The 15,621-nt window shown below is 50.0% G+C and overlaps 6 protein-coding genes across 6 annotated transcripts; 4 read left to right on the top strand and 2 right to left on the bottom strand.

The window, feature by feature from the left end:
• Positions 1 to 411: 411 nt before the first annotated feature.
• N7473_008731 (uncharacterized protein) lies at positions 412 to 1,971 on the top strand (the record flags this gene model as incomplete). The annotated part of the gene is made up of 3 exons (XM_057154671.1): positions 412 to 424; positions 483 to 1,677; positions 1,728 to 1,971. The coding sequence occupies 3 exons, from the start codon at positions 412 to 414 to the stop codon at positions 1,969 to 1,971; spliced, it is 1,452 nt and encodes a 483-aa protein (XP_057005801.1).
• A 1,453-nt stretch (positions 1,972 to 3,424) lies between these two features.
• Positions 3,425 to 4,008, bottom strand: N7473_008730 (uncharacterized protein; the record flags this gene model as incomplete). Its single annotated transcript, XM_057154670.1, has 2 exons — positions 3,425 to 3,641; positions 3,713 to 4,008. The coding sequence occupies 2 exons, from the start codon at positions 4,006 to 4,008 to the stop codon at positions 3,425 to 3,427; spliced, it is 513 nt and encodes a 170-aa protein (XP_057005800.1).
• A 2,165-nt stretch (positions 4,009 to 6,173) lies between these two features.
• On the top strand, positions 6,174 to 7,660 carry N7473_008729 (Rab family GTPase). The gene is made up of 2 exons (XM_057154669.1): positions 6,174 to 6,427; positions 6,511 to 7,660. Exons 1-2 carry the CDS (start codon positions 6,382 to 6,384, stop codon positions 7,443 to 7,445), a joined length of 981 nt encoding a protein of 326 aa, XP_057005799.1. The 5' UTR covers positions 6,174 to 6,381; the 3' UTR covers positions 7,446 to 7,660.
• A 1,555-nt stretch (positions 7,661 to 9,215) lies between these two features.
• N7473_008728 (uncharacterized protein) lies at positions 9,216 to 9,446 on the bottom strand (the record flags this gene model as incomplete). Its single annotated transcript, XM_057154668.1, has 1 exon — positions 9,216 to 9,446. One exon carries the CDS (start codon positions 9,444 to 9,446, stop codon positions 9,216 to 9,218), a length of 231 nt encoding a protein of 76 aa, XP_057005798.1.
• Positions 9,447 to 9,675: 229 nt separating this feature from the next.
• On the top strand, positions 9,676 to 11,527 carry N7473_008727 (uncharacterized protein; the record flags this gene model as incomplete). Its single annotated transcript, XM_057154667.1, has 2 exons — positions 9,676 to 9,715; positions 9,795 to 11,527. The coding sequence occupies 2 exons, from the start codon at positions 9,676 to 9,678 to the stop codon at positions 11,525 to 11,527; spliced, it is 1,773 nt and encodes a 590-aa protein (XP_057005797.1).
• Positions 11,528 to 13,907: 2,380 nt separating this feature from the next.
• N7473_008726 (DUF3431 domain-containing protein) lies at positions 13,908 to 15,091 on the top strand (the record flags this gene model as incomplete). Its single annotated transcript, XM_057154666.1, has 3 exons — positions 13,908 to 14,215; positions 14,409 to 14,978; positions 15,034 to 15,091. The coding sequence occupies 3 exons, from the start codon at positions 13,908 to 13,910 to the stop codon at positions 15,089 to 15,091; spliced, it is 936 nt and encodes a 311-aa protein (XP_057005796.1).
• Positions 15,092 to 15,621: the final 530 nt, after the last annotated feature.

Raw genomic sequence — 15,621 nt, 5'->3', positions numbered from 1 at the left:
TTCACCAACATCACCCCCACCAGTCATAGGTATGCTCAATAGCTTATCGCCTGGTCATTATTCCCCTGCCCGATACACTGACACTATGATCCCCTGCCCGACTCCCTGCCCTCCTCTCAGGTGTCTTCTTAGAAGACCCTATTCATCCCCCCTCAGGGGCTTTCTTAGAAAGCCCTTTCCCCCTCCCCCACAAACCCCCACTTCACTTCCCTCGTCTCTCTCCTCCCGTCTTGTACCTCCGGTCTCTCGGTTCTCTCGTGGTCTTGCCTGAAAGTTCCTTTCAGCCCTCTTTGGTGAGTTCAGACCGTCCTTGTCCAGTGGTCTCAAGTTTGATCATCTCAGCTTACCAGAAACAGTCAAAGTTGAAGTCTGCCCATTCATACAACGGCACTGGTCACTTTCGCGGCCAAAATGTCTGACAAAAGTGCGTTAAGTACTTCAATTCCCATGGGATGCGATCAGTGAGCTTACAAGATAGATAGAGTGGTTCAAAACGGAAATGGGGAAGGCAAACTTGCCCTTCGACACGAATAGTCTCGAACGACTTGCCACACAGCTCAAAATCAAGGGCCCAATCATCAAAGAATTTGACAAGACGGAAATGTTACAAGAGATGAACCTCTTACACAAACGTCCGGACGAAAAGCGTTTGAACCAGATCTTTGATGAGGCTAAGAAACATGCTCCGTTCGGTAAAAAAGCGATAGAAGTCAAGTTCAGCGACATCCTTGGTTGGGGCTCGGGTTCCACCGTCCAACAGTCATATTTCCTGACCTTGAATGTCTACTTCATGTTGACGACCCCAAACGAGCTATGGAACCCCAAATCGAAGCTCGGGGAGCTTCTCGCCTTAACCCCCCATGTCAAGAACAAGTCGGTGAACATGCTCTGCAAATTTGGGGACTTGGAGGCATACCTCGACGATATTTCCAAGTATGAGTCCGGCGATTCTCCGTTGAGGAACATCTACCTGGGGATCTTTTCTTTAATTCGCAAGGCTCAGCTTCGCGGTGTCCTTCGCCAGACTGGAGGTCGTCGCCCGCAGACTCGAAGTCAGACTGCGGCAACGAACAGTGGGAAACGTGGAGGCAAACGCAGACGTATACGCCCTTCCATCAAACATAGGAATAAACGCAAGAGAGGTCATTCGCCCACGGAATCGAAGAATATTGAGCTGGCAACTAGCAAGGTGGCAGATATGTTCTCCAAATTGAACCTGAGCGACAAATACCCCCAATTCGGTTCGAATATCCGTGAGCATGTGAAAGAGCGATCCGATGAGACCGAGAGTTCCACGGGCGCTTCAGCAATTTTTCGAGACCTTGAAGTTAAATCTGCCAGGCCTTCAGAGAGTGTCGAGTTGCCAACAGCGGAGGATCCCGTCAACGCAACATTCGTCGAATTGTTGCGGGCTTTCTGCATGGCGATTCCGACACCGCTGGAGTGGACAAGTAGCAAGCCCCCATTCACAATGACTCGGGGCAAAGCACGAATCACCGCGGTCGCAGATGGACAGCTGAGTCAATTACCGGATTCCAAAGAGTTTTCCCACGCAATACTTGAGGTCAAGCCAAACGTCCTTCGGTCGCGCTACTTCGGAAATATCCTAAGGCAGGTTGGCTTGGAAATGGTCACTTGGATCTACCACTGCAACGAAGCCGGCAAGCCACTTCCACGGTAAGACTGTCATGTCCGCAAGTCAAGTTCTGACAATGCTGACTCTTTAGATATGTCATACCTTGCCAATTCGGTATTGAGGCGTGGATCTTCGTCGCTGAGTGCTCGCCTGCTTATCTGGAGTTTTTGAAAAGCGGAGGTGCACAACCCGCGCGGGCTTGTCTCCCCATCCACCTTTGTGGTCCTTTCAATATTTATGACTATAAGGATATGTTCGCCTTCGGTGTGGGTATCTATGCACTCACTCTTCAGATCACCAATGATGAGTTTCCGAATTATGGTAAGGTGAATTAGAGGGATATGTTAGAGCTTTGAGAGCGCCAGGCGTCCACGGATTCGTGTCTTGTGAAGTAGACTTATTTATTCCATTCATTAGCAATATACCATTTTGTCTTTCAGTAATTCCAATAAACCCTGGCATGTATGAAGATCTCACTCAATAGAAAATTCCTTCGTTCAGAGATGTCTTCAACTTATTCTCTTTCAAAATATCTTGAAGGCGATGAGAGGAACGTTCAGGTTCGAAGTCATGGATGTCGGTTCTATCGGCTCATTGATACGCACAGTAGACTGTGTTCTATAGACCGCCGGTGTTATTACTGGATTTCACGGTTCAAGTATGATAGGAGAGATGATTTCGAAGGTTTGTCGGGATTTCAACTGGCTCAGGCGATATGATCACATGCAACACATGCCTCCTGGGACTCAACTGGAGGCCATTCCGCGCAGCAATGAACCCTGGAATACCTTTATTGAAAGCTCAGAAGAAACCCACACGCCAGTTTACACGATGGAACAGGGTGTGAATCAAGAAATAAAACTAATTTCAAAAAACAATTTGTCTGACGGCCCGCAAACCGCCCAAGACAATTCGCACACGAATTACAGCATGAAGAGAGTAGTCTGTCGTCCACTTTCACTTTAACGATAATGGCAAGTTTTACACGCTTCCGATTGCCTTAATTTTTTGATAGCGAAACAGTAGCTGACCGTACCCATGATCGGGTACGCCTTTCACAGCCGACAAATGAAAATGATTCATATCCCACCAGACCTTGTTCTCTGCGGGCTTTGAATACAATCTACATGTACTTCTGAGATAGGTCAGAGAAATCTCGCGAGAGAGGTATGCTTGGGAAGGACCGTCAATATCTGTTGGGACCTGGATGTTTGATTGATTTGAAACGACCCACTAGACCGCCGGAACGATTGTTATTTTGTCGCCAACTATTGAAGTAAAAGAATGCAGAGTCAAAAATTTTCTGACGATTAGAATTTAGCCGCTACAATCATAAGACTACCACTAGTAGATTCAACCCTATTTACCGCCTTGGACTCCTAGAATGGGTAGGCTCATCGCTTGAGCCTCGTCGACGTTAAAGGTCCCGCATCTGCATGTCATACCATTCCAGTCGCGCAGCGGCCCCCACGCCCACGCCCCACACCTTTTTCTTGGCGTCAACAGACATCTTCCATCGAAAAGTCGGGAGCCTCAGCTCGTTGCCGGAGTTCATGTTCCCCTGCCAGACGAGGAGCGGCTTGATGGCGAGGCAGTACTACCTCGCGTAGTACTCGCGTCTTGATACGAATTCAACTTGGAAACATTCCAGCGAGCTCCGGGAGCACACGAACGAGAGCGCGTCGGTGAAGATCAAGAGGCCATTCCCCGCGAGTTCGAGCATCTGTTTCCGCTCAGTTTCCGCTCAGAACCTGCTTCGGGGACCACAAAAACGACGGGCGCAGGACCTCAGTCTCGGAGGAGAACTTGGAGACGAGCATGGACGATAGCGACGGCGTGACCATTCACATGATGTGCAGCTAGATCGCGGTCATTGGCCACGCGCATACGGTCGAGGCCAAGGACAAGGACCTCGTCGTTAGCAGACAAGTGCGCATGTGCGAGCCTATGATGGTGGGTATGATCCGGGAGCCCGTGTTCAAGCCGATCCACGACGGGAAACACGCTAATGCAGTGCCGATCAGCCTGCAGTCCGTGTTGCTGTACAGGGCCGCGATATGCTACGAGACGAACTACCCGGTCACGATGTACACGAACTTGGCGATGCTGGAGCCGCAGAACCACTCGGCGATGATGTTGTTATGCCCGAGCTTAAGCACGACGTTGTTGACGTTTAAGCGTCTGCGCGTATATAGGGTCACCCTTATAGCCCCGATATTAGAGTTACTTACCCTTAAGGACGGTCCTGTGGACTTAGTCTGGATTGAGCTCTCGTTCATCCATCTAGTACAGAAGGTGTAGGTGGCCATGCAGGTCCCTATGATCAGGTCCAGGTCGTCGTTCATAATCATCCACACGTTCATATCCTTCATTCAGAGTATGCGCTAGCACTTCATATAGAACAAGAACAAAGGGCCGATCGGCTCTCCGAAACCTCTCATTAATCGATTTCGACGCCACTGTCGGTCTGAAACAGTGGAGTTGTATGACCTCGATATTCCCCGAGAGCGAGAAGTTTTTGACTATAGCTGCCTTAAATTATTTTATGGACCTTATTGTCACCTTCGAAATGCCTAATGCGTATAGGGCAATAACAATCAAGGTAAGTTCTTAACGAAAGGCATTACTACATTGTTGGTCTAATTTGTCAAACTAGATAATGCTGGAAGTCCTTCGCAGAGCTAGGGAAGTTCCTGCGGCTGTTTCAGATCAGCTTGCAGCGTATTCCCATTTCTTATTTACATTTGCTCTTGCTACAGCAAGGTCGGAAGACTCTGCACTGCACACTTTTCGGATATTCCCGCTCCTCACCCGCTGGATACTAACGCTCTCCAAAACCTCTCGATCATCGGGTTCGAAGCCACTGTACACTGGATCATTGATGACTAGGACCGGCAAGCGTTAAAGAGCGTCGGGGGCAGGGAAATCATAGGTATATTCATTCTTCTATTCCTGAATACGTCGCTCTTTCCTCATCTTTTTCTTCTCCTTCATCGTTTTCTTCTCCTTACTTCCTACAGACCAACTTCTGCGACGCCATCCCATACAGTCGAAACTGACTGGAATCTTGCTGTCGGCGAGATGCTCGCATATTAAGAAGTGGAGTTTCGGGTATTGATAGCCAGTATCCCCCTGTGAACACCAGCACCTGATAGCCACCTATGGCGCCAATCGGGCCTGCATCCGCCCGGCTTCCCACACTCTCCTGCATATTCGTCTTTCCTTGACCCTCCGTTCATACTTCGCAAGGGTCCTACTTTCCTTGACCATCTATTGAAGATTCGAGAACGAATTTACGACTTTGCCGGTCTATTCAGGAACTGTCCCCTTGACTTGAACATCTGGACACCTAAGCAACGCAAAAAGCTCAAGGACTACGTGCAAGACCCCGAGTAGTCTAGATGCACATGTTTGAACGACATACATTCTCCTAGGCCTTGTGATTGTCTCCTCCAGGATGAGCCCGTGCCGGTTCAACTCCTTCGAGTCTCAAAGGAGGTATCTGCGGAAACAAGCAAGCTTCTATACTCCAGAAACTATTTCCAGATATCCTTCGTGTTTCCGAGGGCCTTGGAGTCGTTAAGATATCTCCTTTAGCACTCGAGGGGGTTGTCTGAGCGACTCTAAGGCCCTCGGAAACATGAAGAATATCTGGAAACGGTTTCTGGGGTGGGGAGGTTTCCACAACCCCCTCGGGTGTCAAAGGAGATATCTATGGAAACAAGCTCCCCACTTCAATGTGTTACCACCGTACACAATACAGGGGCGGAGCATAGAGCGATAACGAAGTCTCCGAGCATCGTCAAAGGGTAGTCTAGTGAACAGACTCGCCTCTACCCAGGTTGTGGATATGTAAAAAGATATGTAGAAACATGCAGCAGTCTCCACTGATATACTTCCCCTTCTTGTTTTTTGAAAGGTCTTTTGAAAGGTCTTTTAAAAGGTCTTTTTAAAGGTCTTTTTAAAGGTCTTTCTTGTTGGCTTGGGTATCATTTTCGAGTCTGTCATTCAACTTGTGATTGATAAGATGATTCTAATTATGAAACCCCACTGTACCTATTCTCCACTCCATCAGAAAATGGAACGCAAGTTGGCGTGCGATTAGCCTCAGCCTCTATCTACGGCGCCGATCGTAATTTTCAATGAATACGGATTCAATCATGTAGTACCAGCAGAGCATGGTGGCAGAGGATGTATGCAAGTCATAATTTTGCTAGCGCCCGCATCAACCTCGGCATTAGTGAGTTGTTAGTGTGAACGGAGTTGGGGAAACCCTGCATGAGGCTTAAAACACGAGTATAAGAATCAACCTAAGAATATTCACCAGTTTGACAGATGACCCAAATCATTTTTATGAAAAATTCATTCAGCCGATACTTAAGTGAGTCACAAGCAGTACCTTTTTCACATGCCCTTGCGCCCCTCTGTAAGCCCTTGACTCAGAATTTGTGACTTGTCTGGGCTGAAATAAGTTGCAAGGAGGATCAACCCGCAGCTGACCCCCTACAAACCCCAAACCTTGGAACACGATCGATCGGCTGATTCCGCTTTGTTTGGGTCTTCCTTGTTTTTAGCGGATCGCGGGGAGGGACACTTTTTCATCTTCTTTTTCTTCATCTTTTCACTTTTTTGGCCCATTTTTCGAGAGTTTCTCAACTGCAGTTTTCATTGCTGCATTCTTTCGGCCCTCCCACCCCGATCATGCGAATGCGAACGGTCGGCCCCGCTCGCCCCAACCCCGCGCCATGAGCTCCTCCCTCGAGGCCAAGATAGTCGTGCTGGGCGCACAAGGTAATCCCCCTCTTACCTAGAAACAGACAAGACTTTATCTAGTCTTCCAGTCTGAGTATATGTACTAACACCCTCAACTCCAGGCGTCGGCAAAACCTCCCTCGTCCAGCGCTACGTCCGCAACGCCTTCAACCCAGCCACCACCACCTCCACCGTCGGCGCGTCCTTCGTCACCAAGCGCGTCCTCGACACAACCTCCGACACCACCGTCCGCCTCCAAATCTGGGACACAGCCGGGCAGGAGCGTTTCCGCTCGATATCACGGCTCTACTACCGCGGCGCACACGCCTGCCTCCTCTGCTATGACATCACCGACGAAAACAGTTTCCAGGAGATGGCCGGCTGGCTGCGCGAGCTGAGGCGGAATATCGGCGGCGGAGGAGGAGGAGCAGGCGAGGGCGATACCGACCCGCTCGTGATTCACGTCGTCGGCACAAAGAGCGATATCGTCGCCGTGGACCCGGCTAAGAGGCGTGTTCCATTTGAGCGAACGATCGCGTATGTCGCCGAGCAGTTGTATCCGAGTCGAGCTTCGACGCCGCCGCCTACGGCTGGGATGGGCGGTATGAGCATGGGACTGGGCTTTGGATCTGCTATGTTTGGGGGCAGTGGTGGGACCGGGACGAGTGCGTCTGGTGCTAGTCCCGGTGTGTTACAGAGCCCTGATAGTAAGCGCAGTTCAGCGTTCTGGGGCCAGGAGATTGGGTGGGATTGTTGTCATGAGATTAGTGCCAAGGATGGAGAGGGCATTGATGAGGTTTTTCGGGTGATTACTCGGAAGTTGGTTGAGCAGCGGAATCGGCGTGATGCTGAGTTGGCGTTGTCGGCTGTTGGGACCCCCGGGATTGATGTGCCTATCGGTCCGTTTACGCCGGGTGGTGTTGATGGGACTGGGAGTTTTAGGTTGGGGTATGGTGATAAGAGACGCAGTTGGTTGGGATTGGCGACGCCGACTGTGGGGGAGGCTGAGGAGGTTCAGGTGATGAATACTGCGCAGAAACGTGGACGGTGTTGTTGATTTTTTTATTGTTTCGTCTGACTTTGGTCTTGGTTGTGTTTTGATCATATTTTTGCGATGATATCTCCGGAGGTGGGCTGCATTTAAAGATTGGCGTTGTTTGTTTAGCGCTGGATCTATCGGTCTAATGATTTCTTCATCTCGAGTTGTTATGCTTTGCTTGAGTATTAGTCTTCAATTCAAGTTCATCCTAATAAATTTTCTTTTTACTCCGATTGCTGCACGCTGTTGTCTATCTCTGACCAATACGTTGTTGCCCATAACTGGATTGACTTCGCGGCCAACTTGTTAAACCGAATTTGCCTATTACGGGTAAACCTACCTTGAATATGGCATGTCTATCTTCTCCCTGGGGATGGGTAAGGCACTACTCCGACCACTAAAAGCCAGTTCAGACTCAGAAAGCACAGTCTCGCGATTAATATAGCTCGCTTCAGCTCGTTAAGGAGAGGTGATATGTCATAGGGAGGCACGTCTCTTGCTGTGTAACTCATATCACTTCAGAAAAGTCTTCACCGTCGGTAATTAAAGAGTTGATACCTAGATTTGATCAAGAGTAATTAGATTGAGATGCAGATAATCATAGTCAAAATAGTATGATATCATGCTATGGACATATCACCTCCTCGATACATTGATAATTGTCCAGTATGTCCCTCAAATAATAGGAAACCTGCCTTAATTACGCATCTGGTGTACGTCATTCCAGCCTGGGTTTTAATAGAAAGGAAATTAGACTGCCTAGGTCAGGGATGATTTTGCGGCTCTGGCCAGGGTAGAAGGCTAGTCCAGACAAGCACTACATATGAGGCCCGGGCGCTCCCTTTCGCCCTCTCATTGAGTCATAATCTGTACTGGGCTAAAAGGCCAATTTTACAGGTCGTTGATCTGTCGTAGTCTAATGATGGTGCCTGATTCACCTGGTGGCTTGTTGGATACATTGCAGTGGAGGGCCTAGGCAGGCCCGAGTCCTGAGTACCGGTGTAGATCAACAAACAAGCAATTTATCGTGGGCCAGTTGGGAATTTCTTCAAGCTATCTATCACATATTTGATTAATTTTCTGTATCTTTAAAAGATAAAACAATTTGTCAATGGTCGATCAGATATTCTGAAACCCACTCATAGTTCCGAATGATGTCACTGGCACTCCAGTGGAGTGGATCTCCGGGGTAAACATTAAAGACTGGCACGACTTGACTGGCACTGGACAACCTCTCAACTTCCGAGCCAGACAATTGGCTTTTGACCCTGCATCCATGCAGAATTTCACCCGGGTTTCAAAGGCATCAAAATACTTTCCGACCGTCCTGCGGTTGATTCCTCGGCCTGCACTGCCCTCGCGCAGGGGAGTCCAAGTTCCACCCCCGTCATTGGAGGGAGGATTGGAGTGTCGACCATGTGTCCTGCTGGTTTCTCCACTTTCATACACTTCCGCAGTGCGCATTGGACAATCTCACAAGGAGACTCAGCCTCACCTCTTTAGTCTCTTGGTATCTCTGACTCTGATCCTGACCCCTCTCTCTCGTGTGCTGGTCTGCTGTTCTCGGGTACTCCGGACTGAGTGCTCCGGTCAGGACTCACGACAAGGACTGGACTACCGTATGTACAAATGTACTCGGTACTTTCTTCGACTATGCATGCGTCACTGACCTCTGCAGTACCTCTGCTGAGCCGTGATAAGTTCCATCCGACTCTCCGGAACTCGCCTGTTCGCTAATCTACATTCAACACTGGCCGCCACCTAATCTCCCCTCAACAGACATGCAGGTTAGCGCGCCTGGACTGCCAACCCGATTCCCCGGCTGTTCGCCTCTTTTCCTTTTTCCCCAGCAAACACACCGACCAACCCATGACGACCCAGAGTGGTCTGTGCTGCTGCTGTTGCTGATGAAAGCTCCCATGTCCCGACTAACCATGGGCACTGCCCACAGGCACCTTGAACGACGCAGGGAGAATAAGAGCGGTCGGTGATAACCCCGGTCTTCTTGTTGTCTGGCATTCTGGGCATTTTCTTCTTTCCGTGCTCTTTTAATTTCTTGTCCTTTTCCAAGACCTGGCTGTTCCCTTGGTATGCATTTGTCTATCGGCGACTGTGATTAACTCTAGTTCATTACTGCTATCGTCCATCTTTCGACCCCATCTTCTTATCTCCGGCCGTCGACTCGTGTGACTGACTTCCCTCTCTCGTCGCTCCCAAGTCCACCTCTGACCGGTATCCAACAATCCTAATGGCGGAGGTGGTCGCCGTTATCGCCTGTGTGGCAGCAGGTAAGTTATTCCCAGACATCCCCAAATCGCTGCCATGACTCGTCCGGAGCGTAGCTAACAACAGTCGGCTCAAAATCAGTCGTCTCCGCCTACCAAGATGGCCACAAGCTCTTCGGCGCCATCAAGAAAAAGTGGAGGGAACATCGTCGCCCCGAGACCATCAACACCGAGCCGACCACCAACGATCTGGATTGGTCTCTCCGGCGGGGGGAAGAAGAGATCATGACGCAGTGGAATTCCTACGCCGGTCAAATGGGCCGCCGGTTCGAGGACGGCGACCGCGTGGCCCGCGAGCAGATGAAGGATATAGTCATCGAGCTGCAGCGCGCCCTCCTCGCGAACCTGCGCGAGAACAACGCTCAGCTCAATATGTTTGCTCTCCTTCAAGCTTCCGATCGCGGTCGGACGGATACCATCTGGGTCTTCCATAATTTGCAACAGCGACTCGCCCAGGCTGCCTCGATTCCCTCGCCATTAGATTTCGGCCCGGTCCCATTCGATCCAGCGTCAAGGCTTTGGTACTGGATCAATCTGATTGAGAATCACTACCAGGCTCAATTTTCGCCTTCCCGATACATCCAGAGTTTACCTTCTTCCCCCGGAGGTAGGCTCATATCGGGAGGCATGTCAGGGTCGCCCCCTGATATTATAGGCTTCCTTCGTCAGATGGAGGAACAAGCGTCGCCGTCGCAATCTCGAAGATCCTCCGGGATTATTTCCCCTAGCAGTCCCTATCCTGGTCGGCGACAGTCTTCGGGGGATATGTACAGCCCATGGCCCGAGTCTGGCTCTCGCTATGGAAGCTTTGTGCCTGGAGCGGGGCTCGCGCCAATGCCCGAGATGCCTGATCAGCATTATACTATTATTGATCGGCCGCGGGAGGGCTCTTCGGGTTCAGCCGGCATATATGGAGCTGATATGGATTATCTTCAGCGAGATCGAATCCCTACAGGCCGACCACAACAAACTTTCCATCGAGATCAGGCGCGGGAAGAGATGCAGGACTATCTCCACGAAGATCAGCCTTCTTCCGCTCGTCATGAGATTCCACCTTCACAATCTGTCCGGAATAATAAAGACGTCGACCACCTCACTCTTGAAATGACTGAAAACCCATGGATCATGGATGCGACTGAACCGACAGACACGCACCGGCAACGAACCTATAGCCCTGAGCCTATCCCTGAACCAGCCATGCCTGAAGTCGTATATCGGACGAATATTGTCGACACCAGACACCTAGTCGGCATGGAGTCACCGTGGGCGGCGCAGCCGACTCCCCCTCCAATCCCCGAGCAACGTAGATCCACCATGATGGACAGCGGTTTCGAGTCTGGACGCTGCATCCCCCAAGTCCGAGCCGAAGAAACTATCCGACAAGAACACTACACAAACCCATTCCCTCGCCACCACCACCGTCCTCCTACACAAGACCGTCCCCTTCCACACCTTCCCCTCCCCCAACGCCAAAACTCCCACGACGCTCCTATCCCAGTGCTCACAAGCACACCCTCTCCCTCCCCACCTTACCCCCCTCCAGCCACGAACCCAGCACACCCCCTCCATCTCCTCCACAACCTCCACAATCTCGTCAACCTCCTCCTCCAACCCCTCATCAACCCGCCCCTACTGGCCCCCCAGCACCGAAAACAACTACGCCGGATTCTGCAAAGGCGCCTGGAAAGTCCAATCCGGCCTCGGCGGCTTCAAAGTCCACTCCGAACCAAAAGGCTACTACGGAATGGAATCGAAATGGCGCTGTGGAACGTGTTTCTTCGAAATGCCCCTTTCCCCGGACTCAACGCGCAATAATCCGAATTATGATTCGCGGTTGTTGACGCATGGGGGGGACAGGGATTAGGTATAGATGGTTGTTTTTGGCGAAGAGTCATATGAATTGTAAAAGGAGTGTGAAGCCGGGTGGGGGGTTGTTTGGGTGTATTTTTTGTTGTAGAGATCGTGGGGGTCCTGTGCAGGGTTTTGGGGGGTTGGAGAAGCTTATGCTGCATCTTGGAGCTGAGCATCGGGATGCTTCTGGTGTTGGTGTGGAGGGGAGCTCGCTTTTGGAGGGCGCGAGGTGTGTTGTTGGGAGGGTTGCTGGTGTTGAGGAGGGGTTTGATGTGAATATTCCCCCGGAGGGGTTGAGGGGGGAGGTGGAAGGGGGAGTATTTGATTTGGGTTTGGGTTGTTTTTATACTTGGAGTTGACCATCCTTTCCAAGGGTTGTTTTGGGTTGGTTACTGTTTGAGATATCTGGGTTCATTCATGGTTTGGGGCGTTCATGGTGTCAGGTACCTACATCCATAGGTTCGAGTATCAAAATCCCGTCCATAGACCATTCATCTAATCGGAGATCAGAGATTTCATTCACAAAATTAACGACGTACAATTAACCTTGCCTCATCGTCAAATCAAGTCAAGTGGTACTATCCCAGTCCAGACTGATAGTCGTGTTTCAGGCTAGTCCCTAGTCCTAGCTGTACTATAGGTAGTACTTAAGCTTTTTGGTGCAGCCATTCTGTAACCTGTTTAAGACCATGCGGCGTCCTTTAATCTAATTTGATTCGTTTTGTTATTGATTTTCTGCAGGGTCTTCCGGCCCATTAGAATGGGATATATAGTGCCGCAGATAGATTGTCATCTACGGCGCAGCAGCTTCACACTTAGTAACTAGAAGAAGATTGTAGAGTATTCATGTTTAGAATAAGTATATGACCAGGTTTAAACTATTTTTCTATATGAGACTCTATCGATTCACTGTCCTGTGAATAGAGGTAAATAATTCTAACCCAACCTCTTGGGCGGTTGAGTGGTTTCGTATTCGTATGCTATACGGCCGTACATTTGAACTCGGGCGGATCCGCCGAGTCGGTCGCCGACCGTAGCATAGAGGTTATTTTCGGAGCAGATGTTTGTTGATTAGATTGATTCTCGAGGCAAACAATGGCCCGAGTCAATTGTTATGTCTATGGATACCTTGCATTGGCCCTTTTAATTTTTGAGCTCATGTGGATTAGATCCATATGTATTGTGCTTACTTCATGTTCGGAGGCGGCTGACAGACCGGGATATATAAGCGACACTGTTGTAGACAATTGATTTGTTTTTTCTCTAAATTGAACTAGGTAAACATGAGGATTTCTATTCCCCCTTCTGGCCTTAGGATCTATCATGACGTATAATTTAGGAGAAAGTGGTGTGTGGTCAGTGGTGGAAGCTGCACAACACAATTGAAGTCCCTTGCAGCGAACGGTAGATAAAAGGCTAAACTAGACGCCGGGAAATGGAGTTCCAGGGGGTACTCTAGGGTAGTACACAATCAGATGGGAAATTACAGTAAGCAGTACCTAAGAATTACCTAGGAATTGGAGTGTTTATTGTGAAGACGATCTGATCTTCGAGTGAGTATGTATACAGTCAAGATTATGACCCTGAAAGATCATCTCTACGAAGAAACTGCCGATCAGATGTGGTCCACAGCCGAGATTGAAAAAGGATCTTTTAATTTAGTTTGAGGTTGAGGGGTCCAGGGGGAGGTGGTCACTAACATCGGGGGAGGGAGATCAGCAGATGAAGTACCGAAGAAGTACCGTCTCTTAATAAATAATGTGTGTGTATACTTAGAAGTACTTGTCTCACCTGCGGACAACTGTGCATCGGACCCCCTCAGGCCCCAGCTGAACCAAACAATCGACTCAAATCAACCGAATTAAACCAGATTCAACCAATGAGCATCTCTAGTCAAGTCCACTTTGTCCCCACGAATGAAATTGTCCCAATCATCCAGTCGCCCTGACCTGAACCACTTGCCCGATAGAAACACAGTTAACGCAGTTAGTGTGCACTTGTGCACTGGTGCACCGTGGAAAGTGGTCGGGTGCTGGGGCTGATGGTCTCGTATTTTCCCTTTTTTGCATTTTCAGTCTTCTCGAAGTTATTCTCCGTGACTGTTTTTCGCTTTTCATCAGGGTGATTACTACTACTGTTGACGGGGAATTTCTCGAATCCCATCAATTGCTTACACCCCCCGTTCTCCTCCTCCTCCTCCTCTCCGCCGCAAGTGGTTCCGCCTCCGTTCCTGACAACTCGCGTCCATTTTCTCTCCTCGGCCTCCTTTCTCTCTCCTTCCCCCCAACTCTCGTCACTCGTTTACCTCTTTTTCCCCCGACATACACAGTCACCACGGAATGCCATGAGACTATCACTTCGAGTCGGTTCGGCCGCCGCGCTCATTATTGTCGCCCTCATCCTCCTCAGCCGTCGTCTAGGCGCTCCCGAATCACCCAAGGACTTCTGGCGCTTCGATACTTCATCCTTCCGCGCCGCTCTACGACCAAAACCCGCGCAAGATGTTGGACGCCGGAAATGGGGCATTGGAACAGGCCACTCGGCCGTCTTAACTTATCAAACTTCCGCCATTGAAATCCCCAATGAGGGTATCATTGTCATGGGCAAACTTCGCGAGGAGGACACTGCATGGGTATCCGCAGAATTGGCTGAGTAAGTGTCATCCAACTTGGGGGGAAATGTCTTATTACTGTCTCAGCCACTGCACACGCCGTTTTCTTTCTTGTCAGGGGCGACCTCGTGGACTTGCAGACGCCAGACTCGCCCGTTCGGGTGGACTCTTGTCTTGGCTAGACCCTCCCCAATAATTCTCAAGACCAGGCTGACACCGAACCCACTTCTCCAGATGGCGCAATTTCGTCTACACCGTTGACGACACCAACGCGCCCGCACACACCCCCAAGAATAAGGGTCGCGAGGCCCTACCCTACCTCCAATACATCGTCGACCATTATAATGATCTCCCCGCGATTATCATTTTCCTTCACTCCCACCGCGACGGCTGGCCCGCCGGCTGGCACACCGATACCATGGACTACAGCAATGTAGATTCCGTGCGCGCGCTGCAGCGCGAATTCGTTCTGGCCGAGGGTTTCGTCAGTCTGCGCTGTCAATTGTCGCCGGGCTGCCCCGCGGAGATGCAGCCTTTCCGCCAGCCTCCAAAGCCAGGTAACACGGGTGAGAAGCATTACGCCGAGGCTTGGAAAGTGCTGTTTGGCAATAACGACGTGCCCAAGGAAATTGGTGCGCCGTGTTGCTCTCAATTTGCCGTGTCGCGCGAGCAAGTGCTTCAACGCCCGCTCAGCGATTATAAGCGCATGTATGATTGGGTGTTGAATAATGATCTTCCCGATGAGGTGACCTCCAATATTATGGAGTATTCATGGCACATTATCTTCGGCAAGGATCCTATTTTGTAAGACCTGACAAACGCTTCGCTGGTTGGATCTCATTTACTGATTGTGACACAGCTGCCCGGATACTTTCCAGTGCTACGCCGACGTCTACGGCGAGGAGGTCGTCATCTAATCGGCTGCTCTCAAAAGCCGCGAACTGCAAACCCTACTTACGGACCCTTCAATTTCTCCCTCCCGTCGTCTTCTTTCAACATCCATGTTTGTATTCCATAAAATCATGCCCCCCCTTGACCTGTATTTTTTTCTTGATGGGAGGGACCCCTTTTTTCTCCACCTTTTTTATCCCACCCTTACCATCTGGTCCTTCTCGTCCTTGTCCTACCTTCCACACCAGCTTATCCGTCTTGGATAGTATGGTCTTGGGAATGGGGAACGGGTGAACAGACCAGACTGGATTATCAGTGCACATGACGACTTCCAGCTTCGCTGTTTATTTCATTTGGGAGCAATGTACATGGAGTTTCGTGATGAACCTTGAACCTTGAACTTGACTTTGACATTCACCTTTTATTCTTATCTTTACTTTTGCCGCTGGCTTGAGCTTGTGTCTGTTGGCGCTGGAGCCTGCCTGGATGCATTGCTTCTGCGATTGCAGGTTGCAGGACGTACATTTGTTTATTTAGGCTTTCGTGGGGATGTGTG

The sequence above is a fragment of the Penicillium subrubescens genome, assembly GCF_028828155.1.
Source record: "Penicillium subrubescens strain IBT 31985 chromosome Unknown utg000006l_segment0_segment0, whole genome shotgun sequence".
Lineage (NCBI taxonomy): Eukaryota > Fungi > Ascomycota > Eurotiomycetes > Eurotiales > Aspergillaceae > Penicillium > Penicillium subrubescens.
This window is presented reverse-complemented; position numbering and strand designations above follow the sequence as displayed.